General features: G+C 55.9%; 1 protein-coding gene across 2 annotated transcripts in view; it reads left to right on the top strand.

Annotated features, from left to right (window-relative positions):
• Positions 1 to 266: 266 nt before the first annotated feature.
• TENT4A (terminal nucleotidyltransferase 4A) overlaps positions 267 to 10,402 on the top strand; it is a 43,801-nt gene continuing 33,665 nt past the window's right edge. For both annotated transcript variants that reach the window (XM_082622841.1, XM_082622840.1), the window contains exon 1: positions 267 to 1,028. In XM_082622841.1, coding sequence (XP_082478967.1) covers positions 313 to 1,028 — 716 coding nt within the window. In that variant the 5' untranslated portion in view covers positions 267 to 312. The remainder of the gene's footprint in view (positions 1,029 to 10,402) is intronic.

The raw sequence follows: 10,402 nt of genomic DNA, 5'->3' as shown, positions 1-10,402 counted from the left end.
CCGCCGGCCCGAGTGGAACGCCGCCGCCGCCGCGGCCCCCGCACCCGCCCTGCGCCGCGTGAAGGGAGCCCGACAGGCCTGAGCAGCCCGCCGCGGCCTGCCCGGGCCCCTCCAGGCCGCCGCGAGCCGGGACCCCGACGGGAGCCGCCGCCGCGAGCCGGCGTGAGCCGCGGCGCAGGCCCGCCCGCCCGGCCGTCCGCCCGGCCGCGCGCGGCCCGTCCGTCCGTCCGTGCGCGGCGCGGCCGGGGCTCGGGGCGCGGCGGGGGCGGGGCCGGGGCGGACGGGCGCGCGGGCCCGCGGGGCGGCGTGTGGATGGATCCGCGCGTGGCCTGGATCCAGCCCGAGCAGAAGGGGCCGGCCAATGCCCTGTGGATGCAGATCTGGGAGACCTCGCAGGGCGTGGGCCGCGGCGGCTCGGGCTTCGCGTCCTACTTCTGTCTCAACTCGCCCGCACTGGACACGGCAGCCGCGGCGGGAACGGCCGGGCTGGGCGGCGGCGGCCTGTCTGGGCCCGCGCTGTCCGCCGCGTCGCCCCCGCCGCCCGCGCCTGGCCCCGCCGCGCTGCCCCCCGCGCTGCTGACGGCGCTCGGGCCCGCGGCTGAGGGCGCCCGGCGCCTGCACAAGTCGCCGTCTCTGTCGTCGTCGTCGTCGTCGTCCTCGTCCAACGCCGAGTCGGGCACGGAGAGCCCCGGCTGCTCCTCGTCGTCCTCCAGCAGCGCCTCGCTCGGCCGGGCGGGAGGAGGCCGCGGCGGCGCCTTCTTCCACTTCGCCGACGGTCCTTCGAGCGGCCCCGGCGCAGCCAACGGGCACCCCGGGCCGCGCGGCCCCGCGCCCGCCGGCTCCCCGCCGCAGCACCAGTTCCACCCGAGCCGCCGGAAACGCGAGAACAAGGCCAGCACGTACGGCCTCAACTACCTGCTGTCCGGCAGCCGCGCGGCCGCGCTGAGCGGAGGGGGCGGCCCCGGGCCCCAGGCGCCGCGGCCCGGCACGCCGTGGAAGAGCCGCGCGTACAGCCCGGGTATCCAAGGGTGAGTGCGCGCGGCGCGGTGCGGCGCGGGGACCGGGGAGGGGGGCGGGGTGGCGGCGCCCGCCCGTGGGGATCCCGGCCCGGCCGGGCATGCCACCCCGCCGCGGGGCTCCCCGGGCAGCGCCGCGGGAGCTCGGAGGTCCCCATCCGGGCTCCCGAGGGTGGATGTTGGAGGCTAACATCCGACTCCCTGGGAGGTTGTTATTTTCATTTTAAACTCGTCTTAGCAAACGAGTGAAATGTCCGGATTCTTGCACTAACAATGTAGGAGAGGGACCCTTGAGTCCGATTTGTGCAGATGTTTTCCTTTTCTCCCTGGCGAAACTGGAAAGGAGGTCGCCTAACTGTCTCTCCATCTCCTCCCACCCCACCCCGACAGGTTAGGGACCTTTTGTCAAAGTGGGGTGCAGATAGGTGTGGAGTTTGTTACCTTGCAGAGAATTATAGTATTGCCAGGAATTTGAATTAAGTGGAAGGTAAATATTGGTTAAATGTTAACTTTATTTCTCCGCGGAAATTCATTTGAAAGAGGATTAGATATTTTGTAACGATACAATTTAACCAACACCGAATTTAGAAATGACATTTTCGGGAGGGGGTTTCAATGTTACGGTTTAATTTTGTGCCGAAAGTGACAAATAGCATCATCTGCAGTTTTTTTTTTAAACAAGTTAGTAGCATTCAAAGAAAGTAAAAAAACGTTTGTAGCAAATACTTTTTCTCTGGAAGGCGTCACCTCTGCTTTACGTATTTCCACATCAGCCTAAAGGGGATTAGAAGTTCCTTTTAGGGTTAGTGCAATTACAGACGCAAGGAGTGGTGAAAAAGGTGTGTGTGTGTGTGTTGTGTTGGAGCAGTCCCAGGTGACGCTGCTCAGGTGTGAGTGCTACTTACCCAGCCCTCTTAGCTTCCTGTGCTTTTCTGAGCACCCTCCTTGTACAATCTCATGCTGACTTAAAGGGCACCTAATGATTTTCTTGGGTGTTAGGGTTGGAAAACATTAGAGGCTTAGAAATTTCCTCAATTGCTAGGTATTGAAATTGTCTCTTCAAGTAACTTTTTCTTTTCATGGGTCTGTTTATTCTGCTTTGAAGTGTGTTGTAAAACACTTAAGTTGATTCTACTTTAGAGAGTGTATGATACACAGTAATAGCTGCGTTCTGCAACTCGTTTCACCTGGTGTGGGTTGGAAGCATCACTTTCTTAAATTCCTTGAAGCCTTGAGCATGCACTCAGCCCCAGGGAAGAGCCCAGACTCCTCTTCCTTCTCTTTCTCCAGTTCTTACTTGTAGAACTTTCTAAGAAGAGGTGGTGGGGACACAGTTTCTTCCTTTCTTTCTTTCATTTATTTTTTTGGGCTGTGTTGGGTCTTCGTTGCTGCGCATGGGCTTTCTCTAGTTGCGGCGAGCGGGGGCTACTCTTCGTTGCGGTGCGCGGCTTCTCATTGCGGTGACTTCTCTTGTTGCGGAGCACGGGCTCTAGGCGCGCGGGCTTCAGTAGTTGCAGCACGCGGACTCAGTAGTTGTGGCTCGCGGGCTCTAGAGCGCAGGCTCAGTAGTTGGTGGCGCACGGGCTTAGTTGCTCCGTGGCATGTGGGATCTTCCCCAACCAGGGCTCGAACCCGTGTCCCCTGCATTGGCAGGCGGACTCTCAACCACTGCGCCACCAGGGAAGTCCCGGACACAGTTTCTTGATGTACGGCGTTAAACGTAAGAGTTCTTTGGGGGACCTGTAGGTTTCCAGCCTGTCTTGTAACTGGAATTGACTGTGTTTTAGCACTTGGGAAACAGAAGGCGCATGGTCTTTGCTTGTAGAGCATTTTTGGGCCCAGACCGTCTGGAGCCCTGCTTCTTCCTCTCATGATCTGGTAGCAGTGCCAGTGTGATGCCCTTGTGCAAACTGCTCAGGCTCTGGAAGCTGTTTCCTCACCCGTCGTTTCTAGTACGCCTCAGTACATAGGTTGCTATCGCTTTCCTTAGCAAATGAGCCTACTACCTTCCAGGTGCTGCCCTGGGATCTGGGGGAGGGGTCGGCATGGGAGACACAGCCTCAGGACCCTGACTTGGAAACCTGAGTCCGGGTTGCCCGCGCCTAGGGCCCGTGAGCCCTGCCTGTCCAGTCTCTCTCTGCCTGTCCTCCTCACCATCACGTGGCCTGTTGTCGTCTCTAGTGAGGTCGCTCACGAACCCCAAGGTGGTCATCACGCCTTCCTGCCCCCCTTGGACCATTCCCGGCGCGGCCAGTGGGCTTCTCTCCTCTGGCAGCAGCTTGGGTCAGGTCCCACCCCCGGGCACCTCCCTCGCCCCCCTTAGGTTAGAGGCAAAGCCTGATACCCGGTCTGCTTCCCGGGTGCTGCCCCTCTGGGCCCTGCCTGGGGTCTCCACTCCCTCTCTGTCAGGGTCTCCCGCCTCTACCCCCATCAGCCTGTTAGAAGTCGGCTCCAAGTCGCGTAGGGCTGAAGAGTGGGCTCCGAAGTGGCCGGGAGTTCTGTGTTTCGGGCCACCTAAACAGGCGGGCCGCCTGTTGGCCGCCCTTCCTTGCCCACCTCTGTGGGTGGCCCTGGGCCTGTCCATTCTCTGCTTTCCCTACCTAGAGGAGTAGCCTGCTAGGCCTGCCTGTCACGTGCCTGGAAGGGTGAGTACCTTACGCTTGGTTCGCCGCTCTGAGTCCTAGCGGACTGCCCATCTAGAAGGGCGGAGCGGAGGAAGGGTGCTCCGGAGCAGACATTCCCATGCCCGCTGGGCTTCTCCAGCTAACTTTTTGGTATAGAGAGGTAGCTGTGTCTGGAACTTGCTCCAGGCTACCAGCTTACCCAGAGTGATGAGGAAGGCTACCAGAAGGGCTCTCACTTGTGGCTTAGAAAGGGAAAGAACTGAGATGAGAGATCGCCTCGGCCGGCCAGCAGAAAAGAATCTTGTTGATGAGAAGTTGCTCAGCCCATCTAGTCTCAGGACAGCATTTCTGGAAAGACAGTGTCTGCAGTCCTCAAGAAAGGGTAAGCAGTTGCTGGTGGTGGGGAGTGTGAGTAGCGCCAGCTGAACCCCACTGGGCCTTTGCCTGGTAGCCCATGTAGCAGCTGGCTCCATCCCTTCTTTCTTGGGGAGGTTTCTGCCCTTGGGAACTTTGCCTGGCGGCCGCCTTGTAAGGTGACCAACCTATTTGCATCCTGAGTAAGACCAAGAAAAAGCAGGTGAAAATGGGCAGGAATTAGTGTGAGAACCTTCAGAGCAGAGAAGGTCACATTCTTGTCTTGGAGCTGCCGCTGGTTCTAGTTCTTAGTCAGTTTCCTTGGTTGAGCTCTCCGTCTTGAGACTGACCCTGAGCACGTGTCCTGGCCTCTGGCTGCCGCCACTCTCTCCGGCCCTTGTCTCCTGACCCAGCAGTACTTTGTGACCTTGCCTGGTCACAGTCTCAACAGCTTCAGAAACCTTCCCAGTTCAAAGGTAAAGAGAAGTCCTGCATAAGTGAGAGTGGGAGAGTGGACCTCAGATACTCTGCCGCACCCTTCCTGGTGCCCTGTAGGCCCCCGGGAGGGAGGTCCTGAAATGGGAGAGAACCCAGCGCCCTGGCGGATGCCTGCAGTCCGGGCCCTGTCCTGGCTTGTGTTCAGCGTTTGTCCTCTCAGGCCTGCCCGCGGTGTGCAGGGCCACACGCAGCACCCTCCCTGCAGGTCCCCTGACAGTATTTCATTTTTTTTAACATCTTCTGTTCCCTCAGAGAAAATTCACTTAGCCTGAAGTTTGTGAGAAGCCGACAGATGTCGTTTCAGAGGAGAGGCCCGTGTGCCCCGCTGGGCCCCAGCCTGGGTTCTTCCTAACTCCACGCGTGTTCTCTTTTCTCCTTTCTCCCGAGTCAGTGCCTGGAGAAGATTCAGGATCCCTCCTCTCCCTCTGTGCCTCCAGCCTGACGTGGCACTACCGGCCGTCCAACGAATAGCCTCCCACGGCTCGTCCTTAGGGGACCAGTGGGAGGGCACAGGTGAAGGTCCAGCAGGCCCCGCCACGGACCATGGCTGTCGCCACTCTTGTTGCCTTGGTCTCCTTCTCATCTCTTCCTGTAAACGTCCGGGGATGCGCAGGAATGGTTATTGCGCGATGGTGGCACACGTGGGCCTTGTTTTCTGAGTGTTCATCCTTGGAGGCCCCAAGGGTGATGCGCTGGGCACGCGTTTGCTGCTGCACTGACCGTTTGTGAAATTAGCTCCCCCTCGGACACTCCTCCCTGCGTGGAAGTTGCATCCTTGTCCCTGCCCCTTGCGCCACGGCCAGTCTCTCTGCAAAGTGAAATTGAAAATCCAGCACAAGATGGTGGCTGTGACAGTGGGGGAAAGTGATGCCTGGGCGCTGGTAAAGGAGGACGGGCAAAGCTAGCATAGCTGACGCTCGCTGGGAGACGGGGCTGCCGAGGAGGGGGAGAGGGAGGGGGAGGGGGAGGAGCGGGACGGAGCTCTGGAAGTGGAGGGTCAGGATATTAGGAGTCCTCTGAAAAGTGGGCCCTCGAATGATCTTGTAAAAAATGGCCTCCCGGCTGCTCCTGCTGTGGAGGTCAGGGTGGGATAAAGCGGACGTCCTGCTGCTGTGAGCTCTGGATGGAAAAGCAGTGCCAGGGCAGTGCCATTGCAGCCGCTTAGATGTGACACGTGGTTGTGACTTAATTGCTCCTAAACGTATTTTTAAGTGTTTTAAAGTAAACAAGTTGTTCAGAATTTAAGATCTGTTTTCCAAAGTAAAGTCTCAGACCTTCTTTTGGTCGCTGTTTAATATGAAATGTTGGCCCCCATTTTAAATGGATTCATGTAAATAGAAGGGGAGATAGCAGTCATCCTTGGAAAATAAGGCTTTGTGTGCCGTGGTTAGGTCATCATGGTTTAAGATGTGGGTTTTTGGTTGTGAAGTAGAAGAGGGTTCTAGTAAACAAACAAACACCTATGATGTTCAGATTCAGGAACTTGATTTTGATGGTACAGCCAGAAGGCAGGCTCACCGGGGAGGGGTGACTGTATCTCTCACTGGAGTCATAGGAGGTTGTCATAAGCCACGGCGTCACCTGGAAATTGCCACTGGCCAGCACAGCTGTGCAGAGGCCTGCCTAGAAGACTCTGGTCAGCTTGTCAGGGATTTCTTCTCTCAGAAGGCTGCTGAGTGGGTGTGGCACCCGAGGAAGGGCAGGTGGGTGGTCTCGGTAATCGAGACAGGTGCCCCAGACATCTGCCCCCAGTATGAACGAGCCTCCCAGTGAGGTGCTCACAGGTGCCTCTCCCCAACGGCTTGGGATTTGCGCTAAAAATGAAATGTCTTATGCTAGGATTTTCATGCTGCACTGGTTTGCTGCCGCTGTGTAACAAATGTCCACAGGCTCAGTGGCTTTACAACAGCACTCACTGATGTGTCGCAGGTCCTGTGGGTCAGAGGTTGGCGCTGGGGGCTGGGTTCTCTGCGCAGGCGCTCCGCTGGCTGAAGTCTCAGGGCTGCCCACTGTGTTCTCTGCTGGGGCTCAGGGTCCTCCTGCGAGCTCACTCCTGTTATTGGCATGATTCCATTCCTTGCAGTTATAGGACTGAGGTCCCTGATTTCTTGCTGGCTGCCCTCTGGGGCCTCTCTCAGCTCCTTTAAGCCACCTGCATCCTTTGGCTCGAGGCCCTTCCATCTTCAAACCCACCACAGGGCTTTGGATCTCTAGATGGCTCTGCCAGCTGAAGGAAGCCTCCTGCATTAAGGGCTCATGGAGTTGGGTCAGGTCCACCCAGGTGACTGTCTCTGTTTAGGGCACGTAATCATACAGCATAATCACAGGAGCAGTGACAATTTCATCACGGCCGCAGGTGCCGGGGGTCAGGGTACAGAATCTTCTGGGGGCTGCCTGCTGCACGTGCAGGTGTTCTCTCGTACGTAGACTTCTATGCTGTGGGAACGCAGGTTGTGTTTTTCTTTTCCAACACTTCTCTCCTTTGACTGGACTCCAGCCCATCACGATGACTCTTGCAGATTGTCTGTCCTCTGGCTTGGTTGTCACCCCTGAACTCAGGGACAGCCAGAGTGATCATAGCTGTGAGTGCCTTTCTGTGCCTTTCTCACGTGGACTGTTCTTAAAATATGTCACCTGAGAAGAGGTTATGTGAAAGCCATGGGGATGAACATAGGGAAATTACAGTGATCGAAAAGTCCCGTTTGTGAGCTGTCCTGCACCGGTCAGCTTAGGAAAGGTGCCGCTCCTGTGCTGGGGGAGGGAGGTCGGTGACTCACCCACGTCGCCTCCGTAGTCAGTACCTGGATCCCCGCAGGCCATCCTTGCTTTGCAGAAGACCCTGCACCCCTTGTCCTGCAGCGCAGGTTAGTGGGGGTGGTGTCCTGCCCAGAAGCCCCGCCTCAGAGCTCTGTCCTTTCCTGTGGAGTCACTACTCCTTTTAAAAGCTGACCCCTGCTCCCCTGGGTCTCTTCGGGGGAAGATGGGCTGCGTCCTAGCCTGCATTCCCAGTGCCAAGCATGCACCAAGCCGCTGCTGAGTGAGTGTCTGGTGAGTGAGTGAGTGAAAGGAAGGAAGGAAGAGAGAAAGACTGGCAGCTTAGAGGGGCAGGTGAGGTGCGGCCAGTCTGCAGAGTTAAATAAACCAAATGCTAAAAATAACGTTTGCTGTTTGTCTTAGAATTTCTGCAGACTTGATTGCCAACTCTGAAGTTATTTAAATGCAGAGTGAAGTAAAATCTCTCGCAGTGTATCTGCCTGAAGAGCGTGGTTAAATCAGCTTTATGCCTTGTGACAGGATGTAGAAACAAAACATTCAACAGAAATTCTAGTCTCTGTTAGAAAGGCATCTCCATTCAGTTCCAACGGGTCTTTTTCTTACTATAAAATTAATACCTGACATGAAAAGTTAGAAAACTTGGTACCTGGTGAGCGTCCTGTCACCTGTTCGCACGCACGTGGCCTGGGCTTCCTTCTGAGGCCTGTGTTCCCTTTGCTGGTGGGAGGGGACGGAGGCTGGGCCCCGCCCTGGCCTGAGAGGCGGCGCGGAACTTTGTCCTTCTCTGCACTGACAGGGTGGACTTGACGGAGGGCTCTGAGGCTCCCCCTGGTGGGGAGTGGCTTTGCTGATCAGCCCCGTGCCTTTTTATTGTGGGTTCGTGCTCAGTTTTAATTCCCAGATCAGCTGCTCCGAACAATCATTTAAGCTCTCTGTGGTTTGAGATCAGAGTTAATTTCCTGAGTGATAACATGTGGATGTAGGTCGTTTATATCTTTTCATGTTTGAAAGAGATTTCAGGTGATCTTAACGTTTCTGGAATCCTGGGAATCTGAAGGAATGGCTAGAATGCTGGTAGTTAAAGGGAAATGAAAAATCGAACTACTTGTGTGTTTTCTTTTCTTCCATCCCTTTAGCATCGGGAAGCATGTGCGAGGCCTTGAGCTTGCCGGCTAGCCTGCATCTCGGGTAGCCTGGCTCCCGGGTCTGGACGTGGCTGGCTTCATCGAGGGTTCTGACTTCTGAGCCTCAGCGTCCCACCCGTGGAGCAGGGCCTGCCCCGTTGCCCTCGCAGGGCTTATTAGAGAAAGGAGACGTGGGCTCCTTTGTGTGAGTGGTCACGTGGGGGAATTAGGGCTGCTCCTTTGCTTTTCTCCTCTCTTCTCTAAAGAAATGGAAACCAAACTTCTTGTTGCCAACCGGATACAGACAACTTTCCCTCTCAGGCCAAAACTTTTCTCTTGGAGAGACTGCTGAAGACTTGCAGTCGGTGTCTTCAGGGCAGGCAGCGGGCACAGCTGGAGACAGACCCACCTGATGCGTGGAAATGCTTTCTCCTTTTGAGCCAAGGGAAACTTTTCTATTTTTAAAAATTTAAACAATGCCTGAGTCATGTGTCCTCTGGGTTTTTAAGTAAGAATCTTGTCTTCCCAGAGCTTTCAGGGTTTTCCTGATGTATTTATCAGGTATGTGTGTGCTGCCCTGTGTAACTTGCTTAGAGTTGTTTGGGATTTTGGTCTTGTTCTCTGCAGAGTGGAAGGAGTGAAGTGGATGTTATGCTATTTCTCTGAGCTCTTGCAGCTTTTAGCACACGTTCTGTGTATAATAGTGCAGGAAGCAAAAGTGAGGGCCTGGGAAGGTCAGAACTAGAACAGCAGCACCCTCTGTGGAACACGCTGTGAGGATGGGGGGCTCTAATTCTGTGCTGCCCCGTATAGTAGTCACCGGCCCCGTGTGGCCACTGAGCACTTGAAATGTGACTGATGGGATTGAGGAGCTGGATTTTAACTGTTTTTAATTTTAGTTGAAATTTGAATGGTCTTATGTTTGGACAGCACCGAACTGCAGTAACTTTAGATTCCTTACTTGGAACACAGGTTCCTTACTTGATTCAGTAACTGCTGCCTGAATAAATCCAAACTCAAACAGCAGCAAAAGCTGCTCTACTCAGCAAGTTGCCACTTGAAAGCTCCAGAAAGTGTGTTTCTGCGTTTCTAGTATAAATCCTTTTCAGAGGGCTGCTGTTTCAGTAACACATGAAGCATAAAATGGGTTCCTACGGCTCGGGGTGTCTGGTCCAGCAGGCAGGTGGTGGTTCTCTGCACCTCTGCACACGGGCTAATGACATAATCCAGCCTCTTCCCACCGGGCAGTGTCCTTGGGCAGCAGCAGCAGAGCACAGGGACTCCAGCATGGATGGGGTCGGCTCTCTGCACGAGGTTCCTCCCTGGTTCTCAGAGCAGGCCCATGAAACGGGTAGTTTTTCTCTTGCTTTGGAGACAGAAAAGCAAAGCCTAGACAGGCTAATGTGATCTGGCCAAAGGTCCTGCATGTGGAGATGTCAGTGTAGCTCTGACATTGGGCGGCTGCAAACAGTTCTTAAACGAAGTTCCTGAAACGAAGGAGCCGTCCCCAAGACGCGGGGATGGAAACTAGCAGCTTGCTCTGCAGACCTGGCTTCCGTGTGTCTGCTGAGGGCCATTTGCTTTTCTGCCTTCCTAGAGAGAGCAGACTGGGGGAGGGGGCCCAGGTCCTCCCTTAAGGACTTTGCCGGTCAGATGACCAATGACAGAGATGCGGGAGATGGGTGGGGCAGCGCTGGGGGAGGCCCCCCGGGGACCGGAAGCCCATCCTGCTGCTGTAGTACCAGGAGTTCCTGCTTCCCCCAGACGTCCGCAGCTGCCTGGGGGCAGTCGTGGTGGAGGCAGCCGGGCTCCTGCCATCTGGGTTATTCTTAGAAGTTACACTTTCTGAAAAACGAGGCATTTGATGAATCCTTGGCTTGTGTTTTTCTGGAAGACAGTGGAAAGGCCGAGAAACAGGACCGGCGAGCGTTTGCCGACGGCCTCCTTGGTGTCCGGCGCTGCCTTTGCTGCAGATCCTGCTTCCTCCCAAGTCCCCCGGACAGTAACTCGT

The sequence above is a fragment of the Mesoplodon mirus genome (assembly GCF_964341445.2).
Source record: "Mesoplodon mirus genome assembly, chromosome: 5".
NCBI lineage: Eukaryota > Metazoa > Chordata > Mammalia > Artiodactyla > Ziphiidae > Mesoplodon > Mesoplodon mirus.
This window is presented reverse-complemented; position numbering and strand designations above follow the sequence as displayed.